This window comes from Trachypithecus francoisi, unplaced genomic scaffold (assembly GCF_009764315.1).
Source record: "Trachypithecus francoisi isolate TF-2019V2 unplaced genomic scaffold, Tfra_2.0 Lachesis_group7, whole genome shotgun sequence".
NCBI lineage: Eukaryota > Metazoa > Chordata > Mammalia > Primates > Cercopithecidae > Trachypithecus > Trachypithecus francoisi.
In genome coordinates, this window is record NW_022681472.1 from 8375987 (window position 1) to 8390931 (window position 14945).

The 14945-nt window shown below is 44.8% G+C and overlaps 1 protein-coding gene across 1 annotated transcript in view; it reads right to left on the minus strand.

Annotated features, from left to right (window-relative positions):
• OPRK1 (opioid receptor kappa 1) overlaps positions 1-14101 on the minus strand; it is a 28110-nt gene extending 14009 nt beyond the window's left edge. Inside the window, exons 1-2 of the mRNA XM_033202976.1 lie at positions 13859-14101; positions 13190-13494 (exon numbers count right to left, since the gene is read on the minus strand). Coding sequence (XP_033058867.1) covers positions 13190-13446 — 257 coding nt within the window. The 5' untranslated portion in view covers positions 13447-13494; positions 13859-14101. The remainder of the gene's footprint in view (positions 1-13189; positions 13495-13858) is intronic.
• Positions 14102-14945: the final 844 nt, after the last annotated feature.

Genomic DNA, 14945 nt, shown 5'->3' on the forward strand with positions numbered 1-14945 from the left:
GATGAAGTGACTAAGAATCACAGGATTTTCTTTAAAATTCTCAAAGCGATATAGCTATAAAAGGCACAGCAGAAATTTAAACCTAGGGGTTTGATCCCAATTCGTGTATTCTTACATCTCCCCAGCACTTTGTAATTTGCAAAGTCCAGTATTTTGACTTCCACATATCTTGCTTGATTCTCAAACCTAGTGCCCTTCTAGTTTCCCTGACAGACTTAGGTGTTTTCCCTCATATAGCTGAAGAAAGTGAGGCTCAGGTAAGTTAAGTGATTTGTTTGGTGTCAGCAGAGGCAGGACCTCAGTGGGAGGATCTGCGAGGGATGGCAAGGCAGGGCCCCTCTTCCAGGTTTCTGGAAGACACATGCTTATAAACCTGTAACACTAGATGGGGAGAACTCATAGAGTATAATTAAAAGTAATGAATAAACTATGACTTCAATGAATATTTATAGATAGTCTTCTGTGTACTACACTGGACTACTCTGTGAACGTGAATATAGAGCTAGGCTGTGGCGCTCAGAGGCAGTCTGGTTGAGCACTGGGGTATTGTTTGTATCTCACCGCAACAGAATTAGCCAGTCTTTTCATTCATTGTATGTCCACCACTGAAAAAACAAGCAAGCTTTCTCATTACACTATGATATGAAATTCTTTTCCATTTCACCCACACTGCTTTACAAAAATTCACAAGCATTTCAAGCAAAATGGCATCATCTGGGTGGGAAGTTCTGGCTTGTGTGGAGGAGCTGGAAGTGGGGTGGCAGCTCATGGCTGCACTTTTGAGCATACACACCGCAGGAACATATGGTATGAAAAGAGCAAAGTCCGTGGGCTGTCCTCGCTAAACTGACAACATAATAGACCTGAAAACAACAGTACGGTGCATGGAATGGGACATGAGGGGCAGGCCGGGAAAGAGGGCTTACCTAGGGAACTTGAGTTGTGAGCACTGGGAAGGCTATGGTGGCCAGGCAACAGGGCGGAGGGTGTTCCAGAGACTTAGAAATGCTCCCCAATGACACCTTAACTCAAGACCATCCTAGTGTACTTCTCTTTACAGAGAAATGAGGGATGGCTTCAAAACTGGCAGCCACTGGTGCTTGTGTGATGGTGAGGGGAACAAAGTTATCTGCTGAGATGTCAGGAACCAATGTTACCAGGCAGGGTTTCTGGGAAGACGTGACACTCACCATGCTAGAAAGGTGGCACTTGAGGAGGCGGAGCTGACCCTGCAACACAGCACCCTCAGGACTTTCTGTCCTTTCCACGCACAGACAATATGCAGGAGGTAGAAGAGGTAATTATTGGATTATTAGCATGCTTTGCTGTTGAGGTGCATTGCCTAGGTTTGTTTTCTGTTTTTTAAATTTCAGTGATGCTTCTTTAATCAGGAAGTCCTTTTTACCTTCATGACAATAGTATAATATGCCTTTAATCTTGATGACTGATTACCATATACCTTTCAAACCAACACACTTTCAGTTGCACTGATTTCAGTTATTCTGAGTCTTCCCTTGCACTTGTCCCCCATGGTAACGCATGCACCCTCTCTTCCCTCTCCACTTATGGGCATGGCCCCTCCCCTGTTTTTACCCTTTCATTTCTTTTAACACGTTTTTAAATCCCTACCCCATAAGTAGCAATATACTAGACTTTGAGGATGACTGAAAAACTCAGTATACAGACCCTGGCTCTGAGGATCTTTTAAACTGAGACCAGATTCTAATGTGAACTATAGGAATACATGGAAGGGAAAGATTGCTGTGTAGTGAGGAAATCAGGACATATTTTGAAGAGAAAACTTAGCGAGATCTTGAGCTTTGAAAAAGATTTGGACAGAGAGAGAAGTTTTCTGGCTAGTGTCTCATTCAGAGTCAATGAGGAAATGGATTTCCTGGTTCAGGGATCCTGCTAAGGAGTCACAGGTGGCTGCCTGGGATGGAACAGTAGTGTCAGGCCACAGAGGGACCTGAAAACCAGAAGGAAAAAAATCACTGTAACATTTATTGATGACATTATGTGACAGACACTGTTTGGGGAATTTCATATTATCTGATGAAGTTGTCATAATGATTAAATGAGACATGCATAAAATTACTTAGCACCAGACTGGTACTTGATAATTGCTTAGTGAACGCCAGCCTTCAATGTCACATGACTGCTCCTGCTGTTGTTACTGTTATTATTCATTACCTACCACAGCCCTAATATGCCATATCACAATCCCATAAGATACCACTGCCCCCACTTTCTTCTGAAGAAAAAAAGGTTGAGAAAACGTCTTAAAAATACTCTCTTGCTTTTCAGTTCTTGGAATCTACATGTAATAAGCAAAGGAACTCAGGCTTGTCTTATTCCAAGGTTTCTTTAAAAATCAGGTATTTTATCAGAGACATAAATACTGCCACTTCCTGCAGTTCAAGATTAAAAAACATTCTGTGAGGTCAAGTATGCATCATGAGGGTAGAAAACATTTAGCATGAGAAACAGGGCAAGGCAGAAACACTGTAATAATACATTAATACAACTCCTCAATGGACAAAACAATGTCATGTACATTCTGGAATTTTTCCATAGGCCCATTTTTGGGGGTGGGGAAACTGAGTTAAAAGGGAGTAAGTGACTTGCCTGAAACCATAAACTAGTGAGACAGTGAGAATTCAAACTTCAGCTCCAATATAATAAAAAAGAAACAGGAAACAAACAAACAAACAAAAAAAGCCCTGGTGATTTCCTAAATAGATTCCTTTAATACAGCAAAAACCTAAAGGTCCATAGAATGCACCTGAACAAATGCTGTTTGGTGAAAACACGAGTGTGATCAAATGCCACTGACCCACAGGAAGCTGGAAGCTCTCTTACAACACTAGAGGTGCCCTTGGAATCCAAAGATGCCCAGGACACCAAACTCATTGGGAGGAAAGCTCTGCAGCAGCAGGGAAAATGCAGTCCTTTTTCACAAATGATGGAAGATGAGCATGATGAGAGATGAGTTTGGGAGCTCTTTTCTCTGTATTGCCAACAAGCATTTTCCTGGGCGTGTCTTCCAGATGCATGGCATTCTAGATTTTATGTGCAAAATGATCACAAACAGTGGGGGAAATGGAGAGTGCTGGTCAAAGAATACAAAGCTTCAGTATAAGATGAAAAAATTCAGGGGATCCAATGTACAACAGGGGCTAGCATCAACAATACTGTATTGCTTATCTTGAAATTTGCTGATTGAGTAGATCTTAAGAGTACTCACCCCCGCAACACACACCATACACACACAAAATGGTAACTGTGTGTGGTAATGGCTGTGTAATCTGTGGTAATCACAAATTAATGTGTAGCAAATTACCATGTTGTACATGTTTAATATATGTAATTTTTATTTGTCAATTATGCCTCACCAAATCTTGGGGGGAAGATAATGAACCCTGATGTAAAGTATGGCCTCTGGGTGATGATGTGTAAATGCAGGCTCATCAGTCCCACAAATGCCCCACTCTGGGGGAATGTGAGAATGGAGACTGTGCATGTTGGGGGGGGCATCGGGTATATGGGAACTGTAACTTCCCTTCCATTTTTCTGTGAAGCTAAAACTGCTTTTTTGAAAGTCTGTTTAAAAAATAAAAATAAAATGAAGATTGATAACCGTGCTGATATCACTTCTCAGTGGAACTTACTTAAAAACATAGAGTGTTTCATTAAATTTTTCAGTTAGTTTCTGTTCACCTCAATGAAATTAACTGCTATACGCTCTTCTGGGTTATTTACTATTGAAATTGTAGGGTTTTTTTTTTTTTCTAAAGGGTCAGTAGTTTATTAATTTTAGAAAAAAAAGGAAGGAGGCAGAGGCAGGAGGATGGCTTGATCGCTCCACTGCACCCCAGCCTGGGCAACAGAGACAGACTCCATGTTTGTTTGTCTGCTTAAAAAGAAAGGTAAAAGAAAAGAAAAGGAAAGGGAAAGAGAAAAAAAAGGAAAAAGAGAAAGCAAGGAAAAAGGAAAATGGAAAGGAAAGATAAGGAAATTAAATTCACTGTTTCTCAAAGGATCTGACTTTGATATCCCTCAGTCTGTAGTATTCTGAAGGAGTCATAGTCACATAGGAGCCAGGCCCTTGCAGCTCTCCAGAATCACTCTCCTGCATGCAAAGTGCAAAGCCATCAAGAGAACAGCAGGCAGCCACGTGCGAGCAGGACTCCGGATGCACAGCCTCGTGCAGGGGCAGGCTGTCCATGCAGGGTGGTAGCAAGCAAGGAAGGAAGGGTAACGGGGAATGATGATTCCACGGGAATAGCCAGTGCCCCCGGGAGCTGCTAAGCTCCTCCTCTCAGTTGTTCCGGCTGGGGAATCATGCGCCTCTGGACCCAGAAGGAATGTTCTAGTGCATTCAGGGGTACGTGCAGGTTGAGCACTTCTCACGCCCAATAGCACCTATAAGAAAACAGCACCTGGCTAATGACTGGTGTGCACTTTCCTAGGGCACAACTACCTGGATGCCTAGCAGTATATGGATACTTAAAATTAGTTTTCCTATTTTTATACAGAAAGCTGACCTAAGTCAGAGCAAGCCACAGAGTGTGGGCACATGGAGAGGGGGATGATGGCCCTCCTGTGCTGCCCTCTCCCCATGAAGCCAGTCCTCCACTGGACAGGAAGCAACCCAGTCAGGCAGAGGGCGCTGAGAAGATTCAGGGCTGAGCAAATTGGGCTGTGATACTGGATTGATCATTTAACAACTGCCTGCCCTTGCGCAGTTCATTAAACCTCTGTAGTTGATTTCCTCAACTGTAAACGAGCTCTAACCATCTTCATTTCATAGGTGTGTTGTGAATTTGTGTGAGCTCAACAGGAGCTCTGAAAATCAGTCCTGTCATAGCTGATCTCTGACTGCATGTAACTCCAGCCATTCTTAATCCAAGGCTTCCCTGCCCAGCTTCAAACCAATTCTTTGGGATCTCTGAATTCATCACATGGTTTTGTCATCCTCCATTGAAATTCCAACCTGCTTGGCCAATGGAGAAGGCAAGTGTTAAACAAGCCATTTACAGTATTATCCCCCTTCTAAAATCTATTCTTCATATATAAGCCTTCCTTATCAAATACATAAACCTGCATCCCCTCCAAAGAAAGGGAAAAAAAGGGACGACTGCTGATCTTTCTGTTGAGGAATAAATAAATGTTATTCTGAAACCATCTCTTGTTAATATGATTCTAAGCATGTATTACGTGCACCACTGAAACCACATAAGCTAAACCTTCAAAAGGCAACTGTCCTGCAGCCACACAATTTGAGGTTTTTAGCTGAACACAGAGACTCCTGGGGCCACGACAATTAAGTGCACCCAAGTTAATTGGGAATGAAGGGAGGTGCCAACTGCACAGCCACATAAAAATATTGCTGCTGATGAGATGCAGCTGAATGAGTCATGGAGAGGAGCTATTCTGTACCAGTGAGAAGCAAATTCCTCCTGAAACTAACTCTGAGACAGGCATCAGAAAATATGTAAAGTCAACAAATCAAGAAATGATTTTGAAGGCTACAGTTTTGCCTGGAGTCTATTAAAGTTTAGGAGCTCTACACCTGATCACCCAACTGGTTTCTTGCATTCTTGCTGTCTCTGTCTCTCTCGCTGCAGTTGTATAGTCTCTGATCCCTGAAAAACAGTGCCACGAGGCTTTGGCCTCCATCTGTGATCACACATCCCACAGGGGAGAAAATAATTTAGCTAATCCATGTAAGCAGTTGCAATTCTCTCTTTCAAAAGGTTGTCAAATGTATACAAATTACTTTGAGAAATGAAAGATAGTCTCTTGAAAATAATTTCTGAAGTTATTTTTTGCTACATTTGTATTAAACTGTTTAAAGACAGGATCAATAAATTAAAGACAGTTTCAAGAAAAATTAGAACATACTATATTAACCAAAGCCTAAAATAAAACTGGTGTCCTGTAGGGAACAGCCATTGGTGAATTATACAGGTACCATACTGTACCTCTGCTTTTTTTTAATGCCTCTGTACGTGTGATTTGGTGATATTATCTAAGGTAGGCTATGTTGACACTTGTGAGAATGTGGAACATGTATGTACACACAACTACAGTGATTACAACAGGTACTTCAAGGAGGGAGAAGAAGAAACTTGGGAGAGAAGAGGCAGGCATTGTGCCAGACACTCTGTCACCCCATTCCGTCCCACACTTCTCTAGTTCCAAGACAGCCACATAGTTTTGGTGAAGCTGAGAAAAGAACAGCCATGAGGCCCAGACTGGCTCAGGGGTGACTTGAATGAGTCAGTAAATGGCACATAACCTAAGACGATCCCAGCAGAGGAAGCCTGGAACTTCTGTTCAGTGGACTGGGGAAGAAACACTGTATCCCTCCATTTATAAGCAAGAAGATGAGTATTTTTATAAGGACCAAGTTCTATGCCTAGCAAGTTTGGGTGAGTTGGCTCCCTTTGGTGCAGAAATTTGAGGTCAGGAAATATGGAAACCATTTCCATAGTACCTTTGCAGTTTTGTTTTCTTCTAGGCCCCTTACAAAGCTCCCCCTTTGGGGAGGTTTCAATATTGCTGAGGCTGAACTGTAGGGAAGCAAAGGTCTCCCAGAGGATGGTTCATGAGAGATGGAACCCTATAGGTCTGTATTCTGATAGCAACAAATTAATTACAACTAATGAGAAAAGGAATAGGCTAAACTTAAGACCAAGGATCAAAGAATTTTCTGATTCCTCCTATTTTTTCTTAACAAATTTTTCTTGTTTATCCTTACAATTAATTTACAAAAATAAACAAAAAGAGAACATATACATAATTGTTGTGAAAACTGAAGCTTGACAGAGTGTCCTGTTAAGGAGAACAGAAAAAGGATGGGCAGTGTTCTGAGCTGAACCATGACCTCCCAAAATTCCTATGTTGAAGTCCTAAGCCCCAGTACTTCAGAATGTGACTGTACAGTCCTGCCTTGGTATCCTTGGGGGATTGGTTCCAGGATCCCCCGTCGGATCCAAAATCCATGGATGCTCCAGTCCCTGACATAAAATGAGGTGGTGTTTGCATGTAACTTATGCAGATCCTCAAGATTACTTATAGTACCTACTACAATGCAAAGGTTATGTAAATAGTTGTTATACTCTATTGTTTATGGAATAATGACAAGAAAGAAAGTCTGTACATCTTCAGTACAGGTGCAATGTAAAAAAACAACATTTTTCAGCCATGGTTGGTTGAATCCATGAATGCAGAATTCACAGATATAGAATGAAGGCTGACTGCATTTGGAAACAGGAGCTTTAAAGAGATAATTAAGGTAAATGAGACCATATGGGTGGGCCCCAGTCTGATATGACTGGTGTCCTCATAAGAAGAGATTAGGACACAGATGTGTAGGGCAAAGGCTATGTGACGTTACAGGGAGAAGGCAGCATCTACAGGCCGAGGAGAGAGGCCTCGGGCCTCAGGGAAAGCCCTGCAGACACCTTGATCTCAGGCTTCTGGCCTCCAGAACTGTGAGACAATCAACAACAGGGCTTGCTGAACCCACCCAGTCTGTGGAGCTTTGTTATGGCAGCCTCAGCAAACTAATGGAGGCTCTAGAAACCTGAGGTGCCAGGGAGATCATCACACTGAGCCATTTAGAAGGAAGGAGGCCAGCTGAGTCTGCAGAAAGGAATGGATAACTGGGAGAGAGAGAGAGAGAGAATTAGATTTAGGATTTGTCAGAATGTACCTGACAGTTATGGCCACAAGAATGGATGAAACCATTGAAAGGGAGTGTGATGGTCAGTTTGATGAGTCACCTTGGCCGGGCTATAGTCCCCAGGTTTTCAAATACTCATCTCAGTGCTGCTGCAAAGGTGTTTTGTAGGTGTGATTAGAGTCCATAATCACTGACTTTAAGCAAGGGAGATCATCCTAGGTAATCTGAAAATGCGGCCTGATCCAATCAGTGAAAACCTTAAAAGCGGAGCCGAAGCTCCCTGAGGAAGAAGAAATTCTGCCTGGAGAGCAGCAGCTTGTCTCTCCTGACTTCCTATCTTACCCAGTCCCACAGTCAGCTATGCCACTTTTTTTGTGAGAAATTTCTTAACATGGACATCCCCTACTGGTCCTGCTTCTTTGGCTGATCCATGACTAATACAGAGAATGTGCAAAGTGAGGACAGAAGAGGGCTGAGAAGGCTCTGGAGAATATGAGCATTTAGGAAATATCAGAGGAAGGACATTCTGTGCAGGGGGGCAAGGAGAATGCCAGAGGATGCGGGGGAAGCCAAGAAGAGGGTGCTATTCGAGAAAGTGAGGACCTAAGGTCGCCCAAGCATGCCAGACCCTCCACACGAGCCAAGTGAAAGTGACCTAAAAGGAGCATCTAAAACACACACCAGGGCTTTGGTGAAGGAACATGGGGGGAGCTCAAATGCTCAGGGCAGAGGACCGGGTGGAAGAAAAGGAAGCAAAGAGGAGGGATTACTCCTCCAAGAAGCTTGCTTACCCATGACAGGCAGGAGGATGAAAGGACATTAGCTAAGGAAATGAGGAAAATGGAGGGTTGGTGGACAGTGGGTTGCTGATTATTTGTAAGATGACAGACGCTTGGGTATGTTCATGTGCTGAAGAGCAGGTGAAGAAGGAGAGATTGCAGACACAGTAGAAAGGAGATAGCTTATATGGTAAAGACCCCAGAAGGCAACAAGCTTCAAAACCCAGGAGCAGGAATTAGCCTTGGAGAGAAGGAAGGAGAAAATTCCTGTGAGACAAAACAGAATGCAGGGAGGGTGGCTGCCAGTGTACGTATGTAGAGAAGCAGTGTTCCTGAGGGCTGCACTCCAGTGTCTTGGTGAACTACTGGGTAAGACCACTCATGAAGGGAATACGATAAAGAGAGTAAAGAATGTGACCATGAAGAGAATATGATCAGGTGGAGGGTTTTGGAATAAGTGTAGATTTGAATTCATTTTTTAAAATGGGAAATGAAAGAAGGAATTGGCTCTTTCTGGAAAATAGAAGAGGGGCACAGAAAAATGTCTAAGGAGAATTAGGGTCAGATATACTTGAAGGTGGTGACTTTGTCTTGACAAAGATAAAATTGATTTTATCCAACAGCATCCGACTAGCTGGGTATAGGAATAAGGAAGGTAGGTTACTGGCTTGATCAAGGGTTAAGGCTTTAGTGGAAGACACTGGCAGAAGTACAGGAAGGCAGGACACTTGAGTGTGTTGTCAAGACAGAGCTTTAAGTGATAGCTCATGGAGTCTAGGATGGGGAAGAGAAAAAGAGATAGTCTGGGAGAAAATGTAGAACCTCCTGGAAAGAAAGAATCCAAACGTTTGCAGGAGTGGTATGGTGGGAAATGAGGAGCAGAATGGATAAGAGCACAGCATCTATGGTCAGGCCACTGGGATCATTTTGGCCCCGTGAGTTACCCAGGTGTGACCTTAGTTTATTTCAATCTTTTGTGCTTTAGTTTCCTCATCTATTAAGTGGGTATGGTAATGATATACCTATAGGTGCGAAGATTAAATAATTCGTGTGAAGAAGGTAGCTTTACCTGCTTGACACATATTAAGTGTTCATTAAATGTCAGTCACCTTCTTTAAGGGAGGAGAGAGTCGAACATGTATGAAGTTGTGGTAAGAGTGGGAGAATGGATGTTTACGATGTCAGAGGTAGGGCTGCCTCTGGCAGGGCAGAGGGGTATGGGTGTCATGGTGTTCATTAATTAATAAAAAATGAAGACTGCATGGGGGAATCCTGCACAGGAGGAATTCATGAGACCACAGGATTAGAATCCTGATGGTCAGCTGAGTGTAGTGGCTCACACCTGTAATCCCAGCACTTTGGGAGGCCAAGGCCGGCAGGTCACTTGAGGTCAGGAGTTTGAGACCAGCCTGCACAACATGGTGAAACCCCATCTCTACCAAAAATTAACTGGGCATGGTGGTGCCTGCTTGTAATCCTTGCTACTTGGGAGGCTGAGGTGAGAGAATTGCTTGAGCCTGGGGGGCAGAGGTTGCAGTGAGCTGAGATCATGCCACTGCACTCCAGCCTGGGCAACAGAGCCAGACTGTGTCTCAAAAAAAAAAAAAAAAAAAAAAAAAGAATCCTGAGGGTCACACCCATATTCACACCCAACAACCACAAACTCCAAAGCCTGCTGAGTGAGGAGGCTGGAACATTTACATTTTAAGGTCTCCACAGTGAAAGTTAATGTGCCCTAATTATCAAGGGATTATATCAGTTGGTACACACTAAATGATGAGAACTCTTGAAACTTTAAATCAGAAGATATGAGGCAGCACTCCAGGGACCTGAGGTGGCAAAAACTATTTGTAAGGCAGGTCTAAAAGTAGCCAAATCTTTTTCCACAGCTCTGCCTCCCCAGGTCTCAGCTGAACAGTCTAGATCTGCGCCTGCCCACACTCTGACCATCTAAGTTCCATTTCTACAATTATTTTCTATGAGACTGAACTATGCTAGGAGCCTTTCCCATGTAAAATATTTTAAAATAGTATCTTCCATCTTTCGAGCACAGCTACTCAGTCTCTTCAGTTACAAGGGCTGCAGGGCCTCCACAGCCTGGTTTGCACTCAAGCCTGATGATCACAACGCAAGCCACTTTATGCCACCCTCTCTCCAACTTCAGTCTCTTCATTTCCTAAGATAAATAAACCCAAGTACATCAATTCTTCTTCAAAGGTTTTATTTTTCAATCCTTGAACCATCTATCATTATGAAATAATGCTAAATACTCCTTTTCCCTCTTAGCTATAGACTTAAGTGTACTAGGTTCACTAGACATTAACCTTTTACTTGTGAAGAACTTGAGATGTATGTGCCCTAGCCATAAGTGAACTAGCTAGATTTCAGTAGGTTGGCATTCCAGGATGGCAGTAGAACTCTTCGCTTTTCATTTATCATCAAATGTAACCTTTAAGTATTGAGAATGGTGTGGGAGAATGGAGAACGATGTATGTGAACTATCCAACTCCTTTTATATTTTTAGCTGAACTTATCCCCTTATAACACACTCTAGTGTTGGATATCTTTGGGAAATCTATCCATTAAAAGTCCTAGCTAATCTACAGGATTTTTTTTCCTTCTTCCATGTCAAATGTTCCCCGCGGAGTTATATTTGCACATAACATCTAAATGTTATTTTAGGATTCTTCATTCTTTTTAATCCTAGTCTGCAAAAGGTTGTAGAGCAACTACAAAGCTCTTTTCAAACTGGAGACTTCAGGGGCTCATTTAAATAGCAATAATATGTATCTGTTTTACTTAAGCACCCAAATACGATATGGGTAGAAACAGAGCTAATTTTTTTTCTTAGAGCTTTCTTTTGTGTAACAATGTTTCTATTACCCCACCACCAAAAAAAAAAAAAAAAAGGCTTCTGTACCAAAGATCTCCTAAAATTTTTAATTAAAATTGGCCGGGCGCGGTGGCTCAAGCCTGTAATCCCAGCACTTTGGGAGGCCGAGACGGGCGGATCACGAGGTCCGGAGATCGAGACCATCCTGGCGAACACGGTGAAACCTCGTCTCTACCAAAAAAAATACAAAAAACTAGCCGGGCGAGGTGGTGGGCGCCTGTAGTCCCAGCTACTCAGCTACTCGGGAGGCTGAGGCAGGAAAATGGCATAAACCCGGGAGGCGGAGCTTGCAGTGAGCTGAGATCCGGCCACTGCACTCCAGCCTGGGCGACAGAGCGAGACTCCGTCTCAAAAAAAAAAAAATTTTTTTAATTAAAATTTAGAATGCAGTTGTCTTTTCTTTTGTCTAATTGTCTCTTTAGTGGAGGCCAGCCCTGAGATTACTAATTACTTGGACAAACAATTTACTTGTAAAATATTCCCTCCTTTGCTCATCATGGATAGAATTCCTGCGAAATGCAATAGGCAATTATGAAAACCAAGAGCACCAAGCTATAAACACTAGTTGTTGGTGAAATGAGCTTTATAATAAATGTTTGGAGACTTAAATGATGGTTTTTAATGTCAGAGCATACATAGGAATAAAAGACCTGACATTCTCAAGCAAACAAAACAAAAAACAAAAGATAAAGCAGTATTTTTATTATGATAATATTCCAAGGGAAAGATTTATGCTATCATTCATGATATGGTTGCTAAAGTTCATAATAAACAAAAGGCCTGTTTCAAAACTAAAATCAAGCTTAAAAAATCAGTTATTCGTCCTTTCAGAGTCCCTAGACAGGGTGACTTGCACCCCACCCTTATTTCACAGAGACTTCTCAAAGGAACACAAGTGTCCTACTCCCTCTCACAGGTGTGTTGACAAAACTCGAGTGCTTCCAGAAAAGGAAACACATCTATCTCAAGAAGAGTGCAGAACAAAGTTAGGTTTTTCTTTTCTTGTTTTTCTTTCTTAAAGTCAGAATCACTTTGCTTACCAGAAAATTAGCATATACGTGGATATTGGGATACTTATTATTGGAAATTGACCTAAAGAAATTTCCACACACACAAAAAAATAACAAAATAAAACCTTCAATTTCTCATGGTGGAAAAAAAAAAACAGCAAAGCAGTTTTTGAAAATCTCCACAGGCCATGCTTTAGAAGATAAATATTATTTACTGATATTCCTAACAAATGGGATGACATTTGGTACTAAAAAGGGTCATATATGCATATCAACAACGCTAGATCATATATCAGCTTTTGTTTCATAAGCCAAAACACCAGTCTGAGGAGTCACAGGAAATGAGGAATTATCGTCAGTGCATTGGGTGGGCTTGAAATTTATCTTAAGAAATATTTGCGAAGGGCGTAACAAAGTGCTACGAACTGGCACAGGTAACCAGGCAAATGGATTAACTCCTTTACCAGGAGACCCTGACCCTGTTGTCAGCACTCTGGCACCTTGCCCTGCGCAAAGAGTTTGCAGCAGAAACGCTGGGCCCTAGGGTGGAGTCGGGGTGGGGGGGTCACTCTGAAATCTTCCAGATGCCCCTGGCCGCTGGATTCGCCTGTGTGAACCTCTCAGCACTCCACCAAAAACTCCCAGAAAATCCTTCGCCTCTTCTAGGAGGCCACCCTGTAGCACTTCCAGCATCCTTCACAGAACAGAGTTCCCACCGCCTGGCTAGCTACCCCCACCACCGCTACAGTGGCGGGGCTCGACCCTCACTCCCTGCCCTGCCCAGCCCCCCGCGCCGCGCCGACCCCGCGCTCACCGGATGATCACGAACATCACCAGCGAGTTGCCCACCAAACCCACAACGAACACCACGGAGTAGACCGCCGTGATGATGACCGGGATGGCCGGGGAGATGTGCGCGGGCTCCAGCTGCGCGTCCTCCGAGCCGGCGCTGCCGTTGCTGTCGAGCTCGGCCCAGCCGGGAAACCAGGCGCTGCTGTTTGGGGGCAGGCAGGCGCTCGGGGCGCAGGTAGGGCCCGGATCCCCGCGGAAGATCTGGACCGGGGAGTCCATGGTGGGGCGGCTGCAGCGGGAAGACGAGGACAGGCGGCACCTGCGGGGCTGCGGAAGCGAAAGAACCGGCTGGACGCGGAAAGGCAAACTTTGCCCCCGCCCTGGCTGGCGCCGCTGGGGACCCGGAGCCTGCGGACCCCCACCCTGGCCGCAAGTCGCGGGGGACAGGACAGGGAGGACAGACTTCTCGCTTCCTTCTCGGCCAGCACGCGCGCCGCTGGGTGCCAGAGAGGGGAGAAGAGCGCTCACTCCTTCTCTCCCAGCTCCTGAAGTGCCTCCCTCACCATTTCTAGGCACCGACCCCTGGTGGAACTGTCCCCATACTGCCTATCTGAGCTCCCTATCAAGCCCCTTTCCCACCTCCCAGAACGGAGGTCTAGCTAGAACTGCGCCTCGAAAGCCCAAAGCTTACCTCTGGTTCCCAGAGACAGGCGAAGGCGACGTAATTTAGGGGACGCCCTGGTAGGTGCTGAACCGCGCGCGCTCAAGAGTCCCACTCAGCTCTTGGCGTCACCTGCTCTCGGACTTCGGCCCCACACTCGGCCCCAGCGCTGCTGTTTCGCTGAGCGCAGTCCCCGCCTCTCAGTGCGCGGCTCCCTCTACTGGCGGCGGCTCCGCGGGGCGGGGCGGAGCGGGACCCAGCCGGGACGCTGCTGGGCGCTGGGGACCAGCGGGCAGAGAGCTCGGCTGGTGCCCCCGCCCCAGGCCTGCCGGTCCTTGCCCCGCCCCGCCCGCCCGGAGTCAGCCCCCAACTCCCCAGCCTCTCAGCCCCGCGTCCCCTCCAGCCCCGCAGGCTCGCCCGGCCCACTAACTGCCCCAGCGGCACACAAGCTAGCCCCCGGCCATGCAGCCTTCCCCGAGACTTGAGACTGAGCCATTTAGATTTAGTAAAAAGGAGGGGCGTGCCTATTTTGTGCAAGTATGCACCTGGATTTTCATATTGTGTCTAGAACTTCTTATCTGCATAGTTCGCAGTCAGGAACTACTCTTATTAGAATGACCCATCCAAAGAAAGTAGCAAAATGATCCACTTAGAATAAGACCAGTTCATAAAATAATGACTTAAAAGACACATAAATAGAATATTTCCTTGTGTTCTCTTCCATTCCGTCTGCTGTAACTGGGATGACAGGCTGCAGACAAACTGCACCTTACGCGTATTACCTGAATTGCTGATAGTATCTGAGAAGGGCAAAACACTCTCCTTACCCGGGCCTCAGTGGTGCTCTAAGGAGGTGACAATGCCTCTGTTTTACATTTGTCCCCGCAACCATCATGTTCTCCTCACTTCTCCCTCACAGTAGCACCGCCTCCATCATACGGCCCGCCGCGAATCTGAGCGTCCATAAATAAACTGTCACCATCATTTCTTTGCATAACTCTGCTAGTCCAAGGATCACTGTCAGATTCTGCTGGAGTAGAGACATTCTCTTCTCAGGCAAAGGGACCGGCAAGACCCAAGGGGAGCAAGGGCTCAGCCCCTAAAATGAAGGTTCTGA